At 33.0% G+C, this 20,071-nt stretch overlaps 1 protein-coding gene across 5 annotated transcripts in view; it reads right to left on the reverse strand.

Annotated features, from left to right (window-relative positions):
* MDGA2 (MAM domain containing glycosylphosphatidylinositol anchor 2) overlaps nt 1–20,071 on the reverse strand; it is an 820,633-nt gene that overhangs the window by 297,396 nt on the left and 503,166 nt on the right. For all 5 annotated transcript variants that reach the window (XR_014015308.1, XM_081227678.1, XM_081227679.1 and 2 more), the window contains 2 exons: nt 18,078–18,274; nt 4,645–4,777 (listed from right to left, as the gene is read on the reverse strand). Coding sequence is in view for 4 of the 5 variants with exons in the window: in XM_081227678.1 (XP_081083804.1) it covers nt 4,645–4,777; nt 18,078–18,274 (330 nt within the window). In the remaining variant the exon portion in view is untranslated. The remainder of the gene's footprint in view (nt 1–4,644; nt 4,778–18,077; nt 18,275–20,071) is intronic.

Genomic DNA, 20,071 nt, shown 5'->3' on the forward strand with positions numbered 1-20,071 from the left:
TTCTGTGAATTTTTCTTGATAAGGTCTAAGATCACTAGATTAGTATGATAAATAATGACATTTATGTAACAGAAGACTTTTCATGGCATGGCAAGTAATCAACAGGGGCCAACAAATGATTGGACACTCCATGACAGATATATAGTTATAAGCTCTACTATGATGTCAATTAAGAGTAAGGAAGTTAAGAAAACATATTATTGGTAAATCTATAGATGACACTGACTTTTTTTTTTTTTTTTTTTTTTGAGGTACGTGGGCCTCTCACTGTTGTGGCCTCTCCCATTGCGGAGCACAGGCTCCGGACGCGCAGGCTCAGTGGCCATGGCTCACGGGCCTAGCCGCTCCACGGCATGTGGGATCTTCCCGGACCGCGGCCGAACCCGTGTCCCCTGCATCGGCAGGCGGACTCTCAACCACTGCGCCACCAGGGAAGCCCGACACTGACTTTTAAAATGACACCTAGACATTGCTTTTTAAAGCAGTTCTAGGAAACTGATTTTTATTAACAAAAATTCCTATTCACAAAATGTAATGGTGTCATGGAAAACATGACTGATAACAAAGACATTTGTTTTCCAAAGCAATTATTTACACTTGTTTAAAATGTATACATTGGCAGGTCATTCCCCAGAAAGTCTAATTCAGTAGGTATGGAATGGGCGCAGGAATCTGTACTCCATGATACAATTGTTCTGCTGCAAAAAACTTTTAGAAATCCTTATCCATGGCAGACATTGTTTCTGTCTTCATATGCTATGTCATTTGGGCATCGTGCAAATCAGGTCAATAGACTGACTGAAATTTAAAAGTTTATTTGACTATAGAGATGTTAAAGTGAAATTCTGTCTGTACCAAAAATACATTTTTTAGTCAATTATTTGATCTCCACTACAAAAATGATTTCCAAAGTTACACTTTCCTAAGTATATTAACAGAGGAGATTAATCAAACATATTACAGTATTTATAATATTGTAGAATATTCTCCCCCTCAATAAGTTACACATTTTCCTTGACATTGTGCAAACCATGAGTTAAAAATATGGGAACTTTATTTCTCTCATTTAGAGATTCACAAGAGGGAAATCTTAAAGAGCGCCTGACTCTCATGTTGGTTATGGCAATGGTGACTTAGGATCTTCTTCTGATGTTAGAAAAGCAATGAACTTATTTGTTAGTTTATAGACCTGTTTGCAGGGAGATGATGAAAGCTTAATTTATTCCTGGTGTACTTTGAGAGCTACCTCAATGATTTCACCTATTTGAAATGCACAAACTCTCCCAATTTTGAGCACAGCCAGATGGGAAAAGTGCTAAAGCAAACCTGGTTTGAATATGTAAAGCACCAGGCACATCACATACCTGATTATAGTTATTGAAGAGCCAAACAAGGTACTAGCTTATATTTTTAAACCCAATTATGTACTGTAACTCTGAAGCTCATTTTGTAATGACTGTCAATCTAAAATTTTGTGAGATAGTTTATAAAAGAGAATAATAGTTTATTTTGTTTGCTCAGTCTAGATATATAATATTTTTGCTTAAAAAATAATGGACCAGAAAGCTGAAAGTGATCTTGTGCTCTTCATAGGACAAGAAGTCAAATCTCTGTTTTCTGAGCTGATAATTGTTAAAAATCATCTTAGAAATAGTCACCCAGCTGCTTTACAAGATGTCAGGAGTTGGAAAGTCTGTCACCTCCTGTGATAATCTTCTCCTTTCCACTTTAAGAAGTCCTTATTTACTCCTAATAAAGCACTATGGCTGAGATTTAAGATCATTTTCTCAGCTCCACAAAAATTTTGAGTAGCTAGTCAGTCTCCTATTTTAAAATAACCCTTCAAACATTGGGATCAATCTTGTCCCCTCCCCTTTATTACTAGCTGTGGGGAATTAGAAAATAACAAAATCACACATTTGTTCAAGATAAAAATATTAAATATAATTTCATTGTACCTTGGTCTTTAAAGACTTTTTGTTTGTGTTAATTCAGTTCATCCTCAAAACAACCCAATGAGGATTTATCTTTTTTAATTTTAATTTTATATTGGAGTATAGCTGATTAACAATGTTGTGTTAGTTTCAGGTGTACAGCAGAGTGATTCAGTTATACATATAAATGTATCTATTCTTTTTCAAGTTCTTTTCCCATTTAGGTTACTACAGAGTATTGAGCAGAGTTCCCTGTGCTATACAGTAGGTCCCAATGAAGATACTTTAACTGCTACAGGCCAGTTTGTTACGTGTCAGGTGATAGGAAAACACATGGCAAAAAAAAAAAAACCACCTGTTTACATCCCAATAGTTATAAAGATAAACTAAAATAATAAACATGAAGTACTTTTAAAATTAATAAGGTACTTCTCAAGAGAAAGGTTGTAACATAAGTAATAATATACCACTATTATGTTATTTTTCATTCCACTGGATGGAAGAAATTTTCACACACATTGAGGTATGGGGAAGTCAGTCTGGCTTATACATGATTTGGCTTGAATTAGAACAGCCTACCTTATGGCCTGTCAACATGCATTGTATGGCTGCTTTAACCATTAAAGAAAAGAATGAATTTAAAAATCAAAATGGAGTAACTGTGGTTCAGGCATCCAGGATGGAGCCAGGTGGCCATTGTGGATGTGGTTTCAGACACATTCCTGCATCATTGGGAACTTGAATTTTATGAACTGTATCAGACTCAAGCACACCATCAATTGTTCTCAAAATGACATCTGCAAGCAGCAGTCAGCTAAAACCTTATGGTCTCAAGGTCTTCCCTTATAACTGTGCAACCATTTCAGACCCCAACCAATACTTGCTTAACAAGCACCCTTACTTCTTGCCAGCTCCAATTCTAATTCTTGACAAACAACTTACGTAATTTTGCCTTTATAAGCATCCCCCATTTTGCAGCCTGGTGGAACACAATTCAGTTGCTTCCTGAATCTGTGTCTCCTGGGCTATAGTCCTCATTTTGGCTCAAATAAAACTCTTTTATATTCCTATTATAGATTGTTTATGGATTAACTCCATTGACACACTGCAATGTCTTTACCCATCCCATAGGACCTACTTCCATTTAATCTTTAATTTTTCTCTCTGAATCATGTGTATTCTAAAAATACATTAAAGAAACTAAGAAAAACAAAATCAGTTATAATTCACAAAATAGTTCATGCCAAGAAGAATAATATAATTACACCAAGTTCTTATATTAATATCTGATTTTTATTTCTCAATATCCTATTTGTTCTTTTAAGTGAAATAAAATTGTTAACTTTTATAAGTCTTAGGGCCAACAAGATTTTATAATTCTATTTTTTCCTGCAACACAGTTTTCATCAAGTCCTTCTCATCTTTCTTGATACAGTTTCTTTTTGTCTGCTACATTCTTCTTTTAATTTCCTCTAATGACTTTTATCCAGTGCTTAATAGAGGATTTCTTAGTTTAAGGCAATTTACATCTTAGCCAATAGCCCTATGCCTATCATTGTTGACCCATAATAGGAACACAATAAGTTTCTGATGAATAAATGCATGAATAAATGAATGAATAAATAAAAGAATGACCTTTCAACATTTGAACAACTCAGTGGAACACATGTTGATGAATCAAAGTATGAGCACACAAGTTTTCATCTTTGCAGAAAGTCCTAGGTTTAATCTTCCCACCAAATGAGCTGGATGGAGTTGCTAACTACTAGCTCATTGTCAGAGGAATGAATAAAGTATGTTCCACATGCTTTATATACATCAACTCATTAATTCCTTCCTATAAGTTTATGAGTTTATGAGGAAACTGAGGCAAAGAAGAGTGAAGTGACTTGCTCAACAAGATCCAAGAGCTAATAAGTGACAGAACTGGGATCCAAACCAAGGAACACCAAAGCCCACACTTTTCAAGGTTTTTGTTAATGGGAAAAGTACCTTTAAAACTCTATATTTTAATCTAATGATTTAAGAGTAAAAATTCATATTAATTGCCAATGAAAATTTCTCAAAACCTGTTCAAATTCTAATTTTTAAGTGTTTCTTTATATACAACCTTATAAAAGATAGTTCATTCACATGCTCTCTTTGCTCTTTCATTTAGACATTTCTTCTTAATATGTTTGCAATTAATCTGAGGTTTATATTACTAAACACAGGCTAACCATAAGTTGCAGTCTTGCTAATGTTTTGACATTTTCTACAAAAATACTTTCCTAAAAACACCTACTTGAAATTACCAATTAGCTTTCTTGACATGAAACAGAGGAAGAAAAAGGTTCTTTTACTTAGTTTTGGAATCACAAAACACTTTTAGCAATTTAGAGCTCAAATTTTCATAAGAAAAATCTAATACTTCTCAGCAATTTCTTTGAACAGAATATAGGCTGGCTTGTGACATTTATGAATACATTATTTAAGGAACTATAATTTTACTTGCTGTATAAACAAACATAATACATGGGAGCATATTACAATTAAATTTTACAGTGTCCACTTAAAAGATTTTTAGATACTACAGAATTTTCTGGAAAGAAAAGATGCCTTGTTCCTTACATACACTATAGAAATCATTTGGTGTATAAAAAAGTTAAAGAGACTTTTTAAACATTTGTTGTGGATAACAGACATAAAACATTCAGAGGTAGTTACGTACCTGTTTTATTGGAAAGTCTAAATGACACCATCTTATCAGGAATATTACATACATTCCTCACTGAAGCAATGCAGCTATAATTAGCATAGTCCTGAGGTCGAAGATTCTTTAGTTTTAATATCTTTGTTTCACCCTGAAAATATAGAAAAAGTCATTAGAAAAAGTCAATGGTAACCAAAATTAATAAATGGATGAATCATGGCATTGTATTTAAAATTATATTACCAAAATATGGCAGATTGTCATTTTTTAAGGAAAATGCCCTAAATTAAAACCAAAAAAAAACAAAAAAAAAACTACTGCATTTAAAAATCAAACTGTAATGTGCTTGGAGATAAAAACTAACTGACTACAATGAAAATTTATATCTTTTTTTTTTAATTTTTTTTAATTTTTTTATTTATTTATTTTTGGCTGTGTTGGGTCTTCGTTTCTGTGCGAGGGCTTTCTCTAGTTGTGGCAAGCGGGGGCCACTCTTCATCGCGGTGCGCGGGCCTCTCACTGTTGCGGCCTCTCTTGTTGAGGAGCACAGGCTCCAGACGCGCAGGCTCAGTAGTTGTGGCTCACGGGCCTAGTTGCTCCACGGCATGTGGGATCTTCCCAGACCAGGGTTCGAACCCGTGTCCCCTGCATTAGCAGGAAGATTCTCAACCACTGCGCCACCAGGGAAGCCCCCCCCCCTTTTTTTTTTGCAAACTAGCTTCCTAAGGGGGGAAATCTATTTCTGGTCATAGTTATGCAAATTATTATGCAAAGATCAGAACAGTGTACTTAATAATGGAGTTTATTCAACAAACACTGTAACCTATGCAGACTTCAACATGAAATATTATGAAAGAAAAGGATTCTGAAGAGTCAATAAATGAAACACTGTTGGTAAAACAAAGTTAATGAGGTCAATCTAATGATAGATAATTAAATGTATATACATAAATATTTTGTGTATATGGAGCAATGACAGGTGATAAATCTTAAACTGCATTTATAAAGTATTCATGAGTGTTTCTATATTATTATTATTCGTGTTACTTTATGTTCAGGAATTCAAGGTTTAAGTCTCCTGGGTAAATCTGCAAAATTGCAGATAGACTCAAATCAGGCAAGTGGTCAAAAATGTCTTACACACTCTTGATGAGCCAAAAAAGGCCATGCAAAAACACTGAAATTGTTCAAAAGATAAAAAGAACAAACAACAACAATAAGAAGAGGAAGAAACCTGCCCAATTCAAATAAGGTCTCCTGGGATTTCTTTACCATCTAACGTTATTAATGCATCTCTCAAAATAGTTCCTTTCACAAGTAACTTAATTATGGAGATGGTGAAAAGTCTGCCAATGACATCATATTTGGTAGAGCCATTTTTAAAATGTTAATTTTTTCCAGATAACATCTGTACAGAACCATGTATTTTATTTTACTTAAGTAACATCATTCAAGTCCTAAAAATTGCAATACTTTGATACGCTATTCAGAAGAATCAGAATATTTAGTGATTTAATACATAAAGACATTGTTCAGTTGCAGTAAAAAAAGCTTGCCCACACATATGCAGGCACACAGAGTTTTCCACATGTCAAATGAGTCTCTCCTTCAGTGTGCATGGGTATTTGGTCATAATTCCTTTCATTCATTGTCAAAATTCAGTCTTAAAACAGTCACACCTTTAGCATTTTCCTCAGTGGGATAAATAATAATCTTCTATCTTTCAATTTTTCTTTAGGAAAGATATTGCCTTTTTTATGTATAAACAGACGCAAATACACCCCACAGGAATATACACAGAGTCAGAGTGTATGGTTCTAGAATTTATATTGGGTTGGCCAAAAAGTTCGTTCGAGTTTTTCCATAACATCTTATGGAAAAATCCGAACGAACTTTTTGGCCAATCCAAAATTTTAAAACATGCTCTCAAAGTATTACAGAGTTCTCATTTATATTAACTATATACAATGCGTATAAAAGTGTGCTTAGTTACAAAGCATAGTTGAAAGAATGTTATACTAGAACCTGTTGACTCAGATAATTTTTTGAATGAGATAATACATCTTACTCCTCCTACCTCTGTGACTGTTGTTGTTTAGATTTCTTCACTTTTCTTTCTCCTCTCAACACTTAATTAACTGTTGGTATTCTCTGGAATTCTATTTGTTCTACAGTTAATCACTCTTTATAAAAGTCCCTTAAATGATTTTATCCTTGCTGATGAATTTATACTACAAACCTGATGAATTTATTCCTGGCCCCCTTCAAGTCTTTACCTCTATTCCAAAATTCTCCCTCAAGTTTTAAACGTATATGCCAATTTTTTACCTCAATATGTCCATTCTGATGTCTCATAGGTACCTAAAACTCAACATATGCAAAAATGGACTTCAAGTCTATTCCTCTAAATCTACGCTTTCTTCTTTAGTAACAGGAATCTTAGGCTTTCAATTATTACATCTTATTCATATATTCAGTATCTCTATCTCAGATTTTGTTGACCTTTCAACATGTTCAATTCTGAACATTCTTTTATTTATTTTTAAACGTAATGCTCTAAACCCAACATTCAGCTGAGAAATTTCTGATTGTGCTTTGTATAGTTTAAGAATCCAAGCAAGCATGATCATCTAATCTAGAATCAGGACTTTTTTTTAACATGGAAATCTGATCATGCCATTTCTCTGCTTAAATCACAGGAATAACATGGTATTGTCCTTAACATAAACATAACAGTTGTTAACATGACTGTCAACCCTATATGACCTGCATTCTCCTTGCCTCCCCAGTCTCCTCTCATTTTTGTAATGCCTTACACACATTCAGCTTCCTTAGGCCATGGACCCTTTGCACATGCCTGGTTCCTCATCTCTCTATGCCTAATCAATTTCATCTCATTCTTAAATCCCAACACTCCTCACTTCCTTAGGTAAGTCTTTCCTTACTTTCTGGAAAAGGAGAAATCCATTTTTATGAGATCTGCTTATATCTTTTTATAACAGTCTCATTTTTCCACTTATTTTGGTAATGGATTTATTTTCTGCCTTACTCCTCCCCTTGCCAATAAGTACCTAGAGGGCAGAGATTATGTCTGTCTTGCTCTCAGCCCTATGTTCTAAGCACGTAGTACAGGACTTAGCATAGAGAGACACCTTTTAAATGAATATTTTTGCAATTAAAAGTACTATGACTACGTATCGTTCACCACTCAGGGTTTTGCTTTATGCATATTTATTTATCCAGAATTTATTATCTGCTTGGCACCTGATATGAACTCAGATGTTAATATACATAGTCAACATTCTAAAAGGAATCATGCAGTGATAACAATTCTCAAATATATGCAGAGGATGAACAGTGCCATTTAGATGCATATTTAATGATAAAGTCTCTTTATTCACATAGAATTAATCATATTCTGCCAGTATTTCTTGTTTCTGTTTCCACTGACAAATTATTTTTTATTCCATATTTTCTGGATACTATTTCAACACTTCGCTGAAACTGTATCTTCTAATGTCATTAATAATGCTCTTTTGTTAAAATTCAATAAATCTTTATTTCTTTTTTATGCTTCTGTACTTCTCTGCTTACTTCTAACACTTTAGATTGCCTTGGCTATTTTGACAGTTCCTTGTGTGTAGGTAAAAAATTATAAATATAATAATTTAGACACTTTTTGGTTGTATTCTATTTCATTTTCTATCTACTATACAAATTTTAGTCTGCAATCTTCTACTATACTATATTCCTAGAGCAATCTCATGCATTATCATGGTTTCAATTAGCATTTATATATAAATACCTGACAAATTTCTAAGCAAAAAAAAATCACACTTAAAAAACATCACGAATAGTATTGTAATTAATGAAATCCTGCTTTTCAAAACTTTTCCTGTCCTTTTAGTTGCAATGTTTGCTAGCCATTACACTCCTGCACTTGAGTTTCTCCACACCCCGTCTGGATCTCTTAAGATAATCTATCCTGGTTCTCTAATTCTTTTTGACCATTATTTTTGTTGTTGTTTACATTTATCGACTTCTTCTTGCATTACAGAGCCCTTACCCCCAAAAAAGCCACTACATACTTTGCCAACAAACAAGTTAGACTTGTCTCTTCTGTTTCTAGATTGAATTTTTTCTCTCGGATTCCCCTTGACCTCTCTATGCATGTCCTCTTCCACCACCTCTATGTATACCTCTGACCTCTAACCTAAGTTCTTCGATAACTGACTGACGAAGATTTTCATCAGTAAGACATACAATGTCATATCAAACTCAGTGAGTTCACCATTGCATTCCATTCCACTTACACTCACTGCATCACCTCATATAAATTTTCTCTTTTGATGTTGTGTTTTGTTTTGTTTTGTTTTGCAGTATGCGGGCCTCTCACTGTTGTGGCCTCTCCCGTTGTGGAGCACAGGCTCCGGAAGTGCAGGCTCAGCGGCCATGGCTCACGGGCCCAGCTGCTCCGCAGTATGTGGGATCTTCCCGGACCGGGGCACGAACCCGTGTCTCCTGCATCGGCAGGCGGACTCTCAACCACTTCGCCACCAGGAAAGCCCCCTGTGCTACTTTTTAATGATCACCTTATCATTCTCCTCTAATCCAGACTCAAGACTCATGTCATCATTCACTCTTCACTGTTTCTCATTCCCCCACATTCAATGGCATCAAGTGCCTTAGATTATTCTTTAGTGTTTCTTTCACGAATGACCTTTGCTTTTCAATCTATAGGCATATTTGCTGTAGTCCCTCAACAACCACTGATTTAATGAATACATACATACATCTTGAGAGCTTATTTCGGCTAAGGTAATGTACTGCCTAGTATTGAGAACTGTCGCTCTCCTTTATTCTAATTTCTCTGCATGCTGCCACAATACTTGCCTTCATCATGTTATTTTCATGCTAGAAAACCCTAAATAGCTCTCCTACTCTGAAAGGTTATTTCAAAAACCTTTAGTGTGTCATTTGAAACTCTATGCAGTCTAAGCAAATTTACTTTTTTCTTATTCCTCACACAAATTAGTTTAGTTATTATGTATTAATTTATTATTTTTAGTTAATATTTATCCCCATCAAATTAGTTTAATCACAATTTTAAGGTGTTATGATTTCCACTCTGCTGTTTTTTTAAGAAAATTATCCCTTGATATTAATCTTTTTCTGTTCCCGTCTAAACCGAAGTGCAGTTCAGAAAAGTCTGTATCTACCCTGTAAACTCTTTTCTGACCTTCTCAGTTAGAAGTAAATTCTCTTCCTTTGGAACTTCTACTTCATTTTTATACCAAAATATCTATTTATAACTCACTATTGAGTATTTGGTTATGAAATTATCATTCAATGTGTTGACTTATGTTCTTTAACTGAATCATGAGGCCCCTAGGGGCAGATTTATCTTATATCTCTAATAACACCTAATAGGGAGCCTTTTATAGCCATCGCTTAATAAATATTTGTTGGTTGACAGGATATACTTAAAATTGGTCTTCCCACTCATAATATTCTACAAGAAGTAATGTAGTTATAATATATAATCATAATGACTTTTAAAAATAAAAGGTACAAAAATATAAAATCTATAAAAATTAGACTTTATTTTTCCCACTATGCATTCTGTCCTTTGTGTATGATGCTATATTTCTTGTATCATTCTTATTACTTTGTAATTTCTCTGCCCTTTCTATAGTACTTGCCACATTAATAATCAATTGGAAACTGTCTGATTCTTTCTCTATAATTTTTCTACAATTAAATATTTTTACTTGCAGTACTAGAATACACCATCAACTCTCTTGCTTCTCCCTATTCTTTGTAAAAAAATAAAAATTGTATCACAGAAAGTCAATCCTTTCAAATTCTTTCAAATGTTATGCCATACTTCCTGTCTATCAAATTTTACAAGAGAGTCAGTTTCTTGACTTAAATTAACTACAACCATAGAGGAGGTGCTCGAAAGTTCTGTTTCTTGATCTTCATGCTACGAAGCGAAATCTGATCTCTGTGAAAAAACGCATCATGCTATACACTTATGTTTCAAGTACTTTTCTATATATATATATGTAATATTTCAATGAAAAAATGTTTAGACAAAATTAACTATAGCCTTACTCTAAGTACTTTCCAAATGCTGGGAACACAGTGAAAAATACATTAAACTTTACATGTTTGAAACAATAAATATCTAAACAAAGACAGAGAATGATTTTTACAAGAATTAAATGCTGTCAAGTAAATCAAATAAGGTATGTGATAGAGAGATGGAGATGTGGTGAGCTATTCTGGATAGGACATTCTGAGAGGTATCTCTAAGGCTTTTGAGCTGAAACTTGAACGACTAGAAGGATGTTTGAAAGATGAGTTATCACATATAGTACAATAAAGATAGTAGGAACCAAAACTGAGGAGACCTAACACTGTAGTATGGTTGCCCTGTTGGAGGGTTAGATAGAAAATCAGTGTGGCTGGAATGTAGAGAAATGAAGACAATTGATTGACATTACATTTCAGAGCCTGGAAGAGGCCAACTAGATGGGCTGTGAGCGTAGGTTTTAATTTATTCTAATACTACTTATTTTGTGTTGAATGCCACTTGTCTACCTGATTATTTTTTTTCAAAACCTGCCCCCTCTTGTTGGAAAATATTTTAAACATGATTTCCACCCACCATAGCTGTCTACCCATTAAACAAATGTCCCTACAGTTATTTTGAATATTTTCATACAGTCATTATTTCAAGGAAGAGTTTTCAAACTAAAAGCTCTTACCCTTGAAAGAGTCTCTAAAAGTATTTTTCCTACATTCTTTCTACTTTCTGAGTTAATATGTTTTGTCTATACCAGTTGTATTTGTTTATATATTTATATATGTTTTTTGTCATTTACATTATATATTTATATGAATACTGCCTTTTCCATTATATAAGATAAGGCCACTTTAAATTCCATTCCTGCCATTTGTGCAGTGCTTTGCATGCTATCAACTCAGTCAAGATTGCTGACAAGAAAAGAACAGAGCCAACTCACTGTCCTGCACATAATGTTTTCAGTAAACCTTTTAGAGCCACATTGACTCTAATAGTAGTAATAACAATTTAAAAAAAATCTTTATATTAGGGTAAGCTGAAAGACAGATTTAAGAAGCTGAGCTAGGGGCCATACACAGAAGAACTGAACTGTCAATTATTAGCAATGGGAAGTAAGCCCCAAGGGACTGATAAAACAATCAAGTACATTTGAACCAACAGCAATGAAGCTATGGCCATTAAAATACAGAGGTCATTTTTGTAGTAGATGCATTCTGGAAATATTTTATATACCTAAGTTCTTGTGATTAGGAATGCTGCTAGTGTTTATGTTATCCAAAAGTAAAGACTACAAATTGGGTAGTAATTGAGATTTTAAGGCTTAAACAGCCTTATTTTGAGATGATTCCCACTCTTTAAAAGACCAAAAAATATAGTCCAATAAATCTAACGGTTTGTGCACAGCATATCTTAGTTAATTCTTATGCAGATCAGAGCAGCAAAGTAGACACACGAGAAGGACGGACAAAATGGAGGAATAACTTTTACTGTGAATTCTAGGTCCACAATTGCCCAAAGTTCAGCTCTCATTTGACTGAAGAATCGTTTTGGGTGAACTAAGATGATTTACATCTTGCAGTCAGGAAAGAAGTTACCAAGGTGTGTGAACTTACGAGACAGTCATCTAGGTTAATATGTAAGATTACTCTATGTAGTATGTCAAAGAGGGAGAGGGGCTAATACAGACAAAATCTGTAAAAGGAATATAGAAAATAACAGGCAGAGTTAAGGAAGAATTTGAACCCCACTCAATTAATTCACCACATTCAGGAAAGGAGGAAAGCATTCAGGCTGACTCTCTTCCTCTCAATAAACAACTCCCAAAACTCAGAATATTTTAAAAAATATATCATAATGTATAACAAAATAGAGAATATATAATACATGTGTGTGCATATATATATGCTATCAAATGGCATGTACATATACATATGAGTATATTTATAATGATTTAGACTTTACTACTTATAACTTTTATTTCATAATATTAATTTATTTTGTGAACATATAAATTTAATATTCTGTGATATTGGAAGTCTTTTTTCATGTGAATTTCCATGATTTGTAAAAAGGAATTTTCAGTTGATTATTGTCTAATTGTATAATTAGTCTAATTAGCCTAATTATAACTAATTACATAATTGATGTAAATATATTCAGTCTTGTAATTAAATGGTGTAATTACAATATACAAGATGATGTCATGAACATCTTTACAAAAGTTCTTGAGAAATAGCAAGAGTACATATAGTTTGTAAAATTTAAGTACACATTTCTTTAACATTCACAAAATTATCTGAAACTCCTGTATTTAAATTTTTAAAACTACTTTTTAAATAAAATCAATAAAGGGAAGGCATCCTATGCATTAGTCAGTGGCCCTTACCAATGGTGACATTGTCTAGTGAAATAATGCCCATTGCCTGAAGCAGTATTTCTATTTTACTTAGAAAAGGAATTGAAACTTTCTTTTAATATTTACTTTCAGATATTGGTAAAGAGAAAAAAAAAAACCAAACATTCCAATTTACACTCATTTTTTGTAGCTCTAATGACTAATTTATAATAAACTTCTAAATAAATAACAGTATACACTAGCTGACATCTTCCGTATTAAATGAGTGGAAGTATGAAAAGGATAATTATTCCTCTTAGATGTATATACTTTTTAATTCATATCAGCCTCAGGAACACATACCAATTTCATTCTGGAAACATGATCTATAAAAAGGCATAATCAAGATTTTGTATTTCTACAGGATGGTGAAATAAATATTCACTTCAAATTGATATAGGTATTAACTTAGTATGAATGTGCATGTGGAGTAGATATATCTCATTATCTTTGAAATTCTGTTTTATTTAAAACAAGACATTGTTATTGAATAGCAAAACATAATATCTTTAAAATAAATTTAATTTTCTAATATTAAAAATAAGCAGACTTATGATCTGTCATTTGAATCCTTCCATGATATAGTCCCAGTATGCCTTCCCAGATTTACAGTCCACTGTTCCCTACATATACCAATTATCATTCCAGCCATCCAGAGACATGGCCAATCTCTGAAGATTTTGTCTTCCTTCTGTATATTACACATGCTATTGCTTTCCATCCTGAATGTTCTCTCCATAGCACTATTGTGTGCCTCTATTTTGACAATAATTTTCACTTTGTATCATAATCACTGTTTATTTTGACTTCTACTCATGTTTATCGAAGTTAGAGGAGGAGACTTGCCTAGTAGCCTCTATATCTCTGATAGAGAGTTGCCCATATCTTGCACAAAACAGATCTCAGTCATTTTAACTGGATCTTATTTACACTATGAAGCCACAGAGGTGATAGATCTATGAAAATAAATTAAAATATTATTGAAGTACTCCAATACAAACAAAGCTAAAATGGAAAGCTTCTTCTTCATAAAGTACACGTGGCAGTTGATGGGAAACAATAGTCCAAGAAATCAATAACACCTAAGAATACATATACATACACACTAACCTGATAGGCAAAAGGAAAAGTAAACACCATTCTTATCTCATTATAAATGGCAAAGCCATTATGAAGGCAAAACAAAACAAAACAAAGTCTACCTTGGGAAGCATTTCAAGGATACAAAACAAAGTTAATTTTAAATCTAAAGCAAATATGGTATGCAGATTTAAGGCAAGAAACAGTGCCAGTGGTATAGAAGGATATCTCTGAATGATAACTTACCAGGAAGATAATACACTCAGATAATCCACTAGGAAGATATAAAAATCCTAATTCTGTATGTGCTAATAATATACCTTCAAAATATATAAAGCAAAAATTGATAAAAATAAAGAAGAAAGAGACAGATCCACAGCCATAGTCATAGACATTAACTAATTTCTCTCAATAGCTTTTAGGACAGCAGACACAAACATCAGGAAATACATAGAATATCTGAACAACAAAATTAACAAATGTGACCTATCTGAAACTCAACAATTTTGGAATGCACATTTTGTGGGTGCACATGGATCATTCATGGAGGTACATCACAGGCAAGTACACCATGCAAGTCTCAATTTCTTAAGACTGAAATTGTTGAGAGTATGCTTTCTGACCCAGTGAAATTAGACTAGAAATCAATTAAAAATTATAACAAGAAAATCATCAACAGTTTGGAAATTAAATACTTTATAATTGATTTAATTATAATATCATTCACATTTCACTAAGCTTTCTTTAGTGGGTAAAGAGGAATGGAGTTACAGAGAGTGATTCAGAAGTTACTAATAATTTTAACTATTCCTTAGTTACAAATCCAGACATCTCCATGGGAATATTGGCTCAATATATTTATTGAGAATCTTCCATGTGTCAGGCACCATTTGAGCTGTTGAAAAGACAAAGTCACTATAATCATTGAGTTTATGCCCAAATACACAAATAAGATAATTTCAGTGCTGTAGGGAAAAACAAAACAAAACAAATAAAAACAACAAGAACAAAAAAACTGGGTATTAGAAAAGAGTAACTGTGGAAGGGAAAAGATGTTACCTCAGATAGATCTGTCAGGGAAAGCCTTTCTCAGGTGATGAGTGCTTGTTGTTAAGTAGATCCCTGCCATATTATCTAGTAAATAACATTCTACTTGGAGGAATCGAGAACATTCACACCCTAGACATGTCTAGGGCGGGTGTGACCAAAACAGTGAATAAGGTACAGAAGGTAAGAGAGAACAAGACAGAGCAAGGTCAAACATGGCCTTGTAGGTCACGATACGTATTTGGATTTATTGTAAACATTGGGAAGCCACTGGAGAGATTAAAGCAGGAAAAATATTTACATTTTAAAATGATCACTCAGATGATTGGAGGTTTCTGTAATAAAACATGACAGCCAGTTAGGAACCTATTGCTATATTCCATGGAGAGATAATAGAAGTCATGTGATATGGTTGGACTTGTGTATATTGGGCCCATGTTCAGTATGTCAACACACGTGGTATGAAGAAAAACCACTGACAACATTTTGTCTGTGAGAAATCCAACATTCTCTGTGGTTATAAGAACTAAACTTTCCATGTGCTGCTGTTTGAGAGTTTTATCAATCCAGCCTACAAAATATGTTTAATGTTAACAAGTTAAGTACATATATAACATAAAAGTTTTGAAGTATTATTTCTACATAATTTTTAGGACAGATATAAATATACAGGGAGTGTGGGATTGACATGTACACACTGCTATATTTAAACTGGACAACCAACAAGGACCTACTGTATGGGAACTCTGCTCAATCTTATGTAACAACCTAAGTGGGAAAAGATTTTGAAAAAGAATAGATACATGTATATGTATACTTTCTTGCACACTTGAAACTATCACAACATTCTATACTTCAGTATAAAATAAAAAGTTAAAAATAAATAAATATAGAAAACAAAAACAAAAAAAAACACAAAATAAAACCCAAATACATAGCCATTTCAGAAGAAGAGATAAACAACATAATCAAGTAACCAAAGGCAGGAAAGACATTTTTAAATAGGAGCTATAACTACATGTTATTGGCAATTATCAGCTACAGCAGGTGAATCCAGAGCACAGAATTTCAAGAAAAGTTTGTTTCTTAAATACTTTTTAGGAGAATTAATTCAGAGGGTCCAAGCAGCAGAGTTTTGAGTATAGCAAAAGAAAAAGTGTGTGTTATGCAGCATAGTATAAGCTAATATTCATAACAAAGGATCAGTATTGAAATGTTCAAATTAAAAAGTTGTTTTTCTCACAAAAGAATGGGGAAAGAAAAAGAAGGAAGGGAAAATAAAAGTTACCTTTAAAAGGTAGAATCAATAGCTACTAGTTTAGAGTTCTTGTAAGACAGATATTTTAAGAGTTGCTAACACAGAAACTAACAAATTCAAAATGAATGAAAAATTTGATTGTGCTTATTTAATAACTTTAAATCAAATTCTTAATTATTTTGAAAGTATAGAAGTTTTTCCCCAATTTGGACAAGGGCCATGTGTTCATTTCTAAGTGACAAGACCTTTCTGCAGGTAAGAAACTGCCTACAGTGATTATGTACCTAGTGAATATGTGTCTAGAATTGCCTTGGTATGTTAAACATCATCTGAAACAGAAAATTATGTTTTCTAAATTTAACAATGTCTATATTTTAGAAGAAATTGACAATAAAAGAATAAAATAAATGATAGGTGATCATTTATTTGGATTTCTAAACGTTATAGACATCCAAGCAACTAAATACTGTTGACAAATTTTTAAGTTATTTTGCTAAATAAAAAAAAAGGATTTTAGTAAAAATTAAAGAATGAATTGCCATATTTATTTAATGCCGTATTTAATGACAAAATATGGGATGCTGGTAAATTTAAAAACTCAGGATAATCTTGTATTATTAGAGAGTTGAGATGTGAAACTTTTAATAATCTTTAACATTCTGAAGTAGAATATTTACACTTTAAATTTGGTTATATACTTCCCTAGTTACAGATATATGATGTTGCAAACTTTAACAATGTAGTCAAATTCCTGTTTATCTTATTACCCATATAATTTTTTTTTTAAATTCATGGTCACAATTATTTTGAAAATTTTTCAAAGTACATTTTTTTATTTAAAACTTTTTCTTTGTTAGTTAGGTTTGTGTTCGTTTCTGGTCATCAAAAAATCTTTATAATAACAGTATTTAAATATTCTTACAACTTAACTATCCTCAAGAATTATTAATTCATTAACTATACTTCAATAAAATTTAAAAAAATACATTACAGAAGAATGTTCCATATTACATTCACTCTATATAAAATTAATTCAAATTTTCTTTTTATTAAATAAGTTTTTATTGACTGATATTTTAGCTTTTACATAATTACGGTTCTATACTTAAATTAAATCAAAACTGAAAATGAACAAAGAAAATTAGACAGACTTTTTCCCTAAAACCAAAACCAAATAAATTTCAAGTCGATTTCTTCATTCTTTTAAAATGTATTTACCATTGCAAATGGGGAAATCAAAATCTCTTCTTTAAGAAATATTTCCCACAAAAAAACAAAGCAGGCAGCAAGTGCATAATTACGTACTTTAGAGTGAAACCTAGGCAAACCTATAGACAAAGAAATATGTTAGGATACACTAAATTGTTTTCAAGAGTAAACATTATCAGTTTAACTACCACATGAAAAATAAACAAATTGTTCTTCATTATTTGAGTCCTCTGATCTTTCAAGCACATGTTATTTTTTCAAAGGTCAGAATGGGAGAAATTATCTTTTCAAATTGATATAGTACTGCATGTTGCCTGAATTAGAAAGGCATCCAGCAGAGTGGGGTGGAAATACTATACCTCAATTCCTACCTGGGTAAAGAAGGGTTCATAAATCTCAACTCCTTTATCAGATCCTTGTAGTAACACCTCCTGGCCACGTCTCCAGCTATACCGAACAGGTGGATTGGAATTGGCAACACACCGGAGGAACACTGTTCTCTCATAGTAAAACTGTTCTTTAGCTTCACCTATACTTTGATGAACAGTTACTACTGGATCATCCAAATCTATAAGACATAAAAACAGTGTTATGAGTTACATGGGTTTTAAAGTACTATACGTATAAAACCTAACCAAAGATGAATTTTCCTAATTGAATGTATTATTATTATTATTATTATTATTATTTGCGGTACGCGGGCCTCTCACTGTTGTGGCCTCTCCTATTGTGGAGCACAGGTTCCGGACGCGCAGGCTCAGCGGCCACGGCTCACGGGCCCAGCCGCTCCGCGGCATGTGGGATCTTCCCGGATGGGAGCACGAACCCGTGTCTCCTGCATCGGCAGGCGGACTCTCAACCACTGCACCACCAGGGAAGCCCCTGAATGTATTATTTTTAACTAGACTCTTTTTCATTGAGTTTCCTGAACTCATTTGCAGAGAAATTTCCAGTGATAGAAGGTAAAGCCAAATAATAGTTACTTCTTAAGATCTCTATTTGCTGAAATAGTACAAATGACTACATATTTCCAACACATTGTCAACAGCCACATAAAACAGAGCTCCATGAGAGAGATCAGAAAACTTAAGAGGTTAGCCAAAACGAAGAACCACAGTCATAGAGAAAAATATCAAGTAGCTCAACTAGCTCTTAACTTTAACACACTTCTTTTTCAAATTATTTATAACGTATTTTTAAAATAACTTATGTTTATAAATTATTATAATCTTTGTAGTAAGAAAATATGATCTTGTACTGGGTTAAATTTTTCCTTCATCTCATACTTTATATCCCAGATCATATTTGCTAGTTAAAAATGTGCTAACAGAAGGTACTATTAAAAGACATTAATATTTCTATTATTGAATATTGGAACTAAATGTTTGCCATTTTACATACATTCTAAAGAAGGGATATTTACTACAGGGTTTAACAAACATTTACTGGAAAGAAACAATTCATGAATATCTTGGGCTTTGTGGCTCACACAGTCTTTTTCTCAGCTACTCAACTCTACCACTGTAGTGTGAAAGCATCCGAAGACAATAGGTAAATGAATGAAAGATGAGGGTTGCTGAGTTCCCATTAAACTTTATTTACAAATGCAGGTGCCCCAGCCAGATTTGGCTCATGGGTCACAGTCTGCCATAGATTGCCAACCCCCTATAGACCATATCCCAGGTTCTTCTCTTAAGAGAAAAAGAAATTAAGGAGCGTATTTGCTTTAAAACAACTGTTTTGTGTATTTGAAACTTTCTAAGAGAGTAAATCTTAAAAGTTCTTATTACAAGAAAAACAAATTTGTAACTTTGTATGGTGACCAATGGCAACTAGAGTTATTATGGCGATCATTTTGCAATGTATACAAATATTGAATCATTATGCTGTATACCTAAAACTAATATAATGTTATATGTCAATTATACCTCAATAAAAAAATAAATACAAATAAATATTTTATAAAGATGTGCTAAAATAATAAAAAGGCAACTAAATTAGTGAAGTAATAGCTTCCCTAAGGAATCAAAGTAAAGAACAGAATCCCAAATTTCCCCAGTTTTAAAAAAGCTTTTTTCCAATGTGAATTGCTTGACAGTCCTACTTAGATGTCTAGCTTTGCAACATTCTGAGTTTTCTTTTTTCTCCCCAAAATTAGAATCTTTTCACAGCTATCTCAATGGCCTCTAATTTTAGTAGTGACAATTTACAGAACAACTGCTGCTTTTTCAGTAAAGTTGTAAGAACTTTCAGTTTAAATTCATTCTATTAGCTGTGCAGGGATATATGCCTGGTTTTAATAAATTGGAGTACTTAGGGATACCAGCATTATCACCATGAAATGTTTAAAGGTCTTTAAAATCCA

The sequence above is a fragment of the Mesoplodon bidens genome (assembly GCF_964165515.1).
Source record: "Mesoplodon bidens genome assembly, chromosome: 3".
Lineage (NCBI taxonomy): Eukaryota > Metazoa > Chordata > Mammalia > Artiodactyla > Ziphiidae > Mesoplodon > Mesoplodon bidens.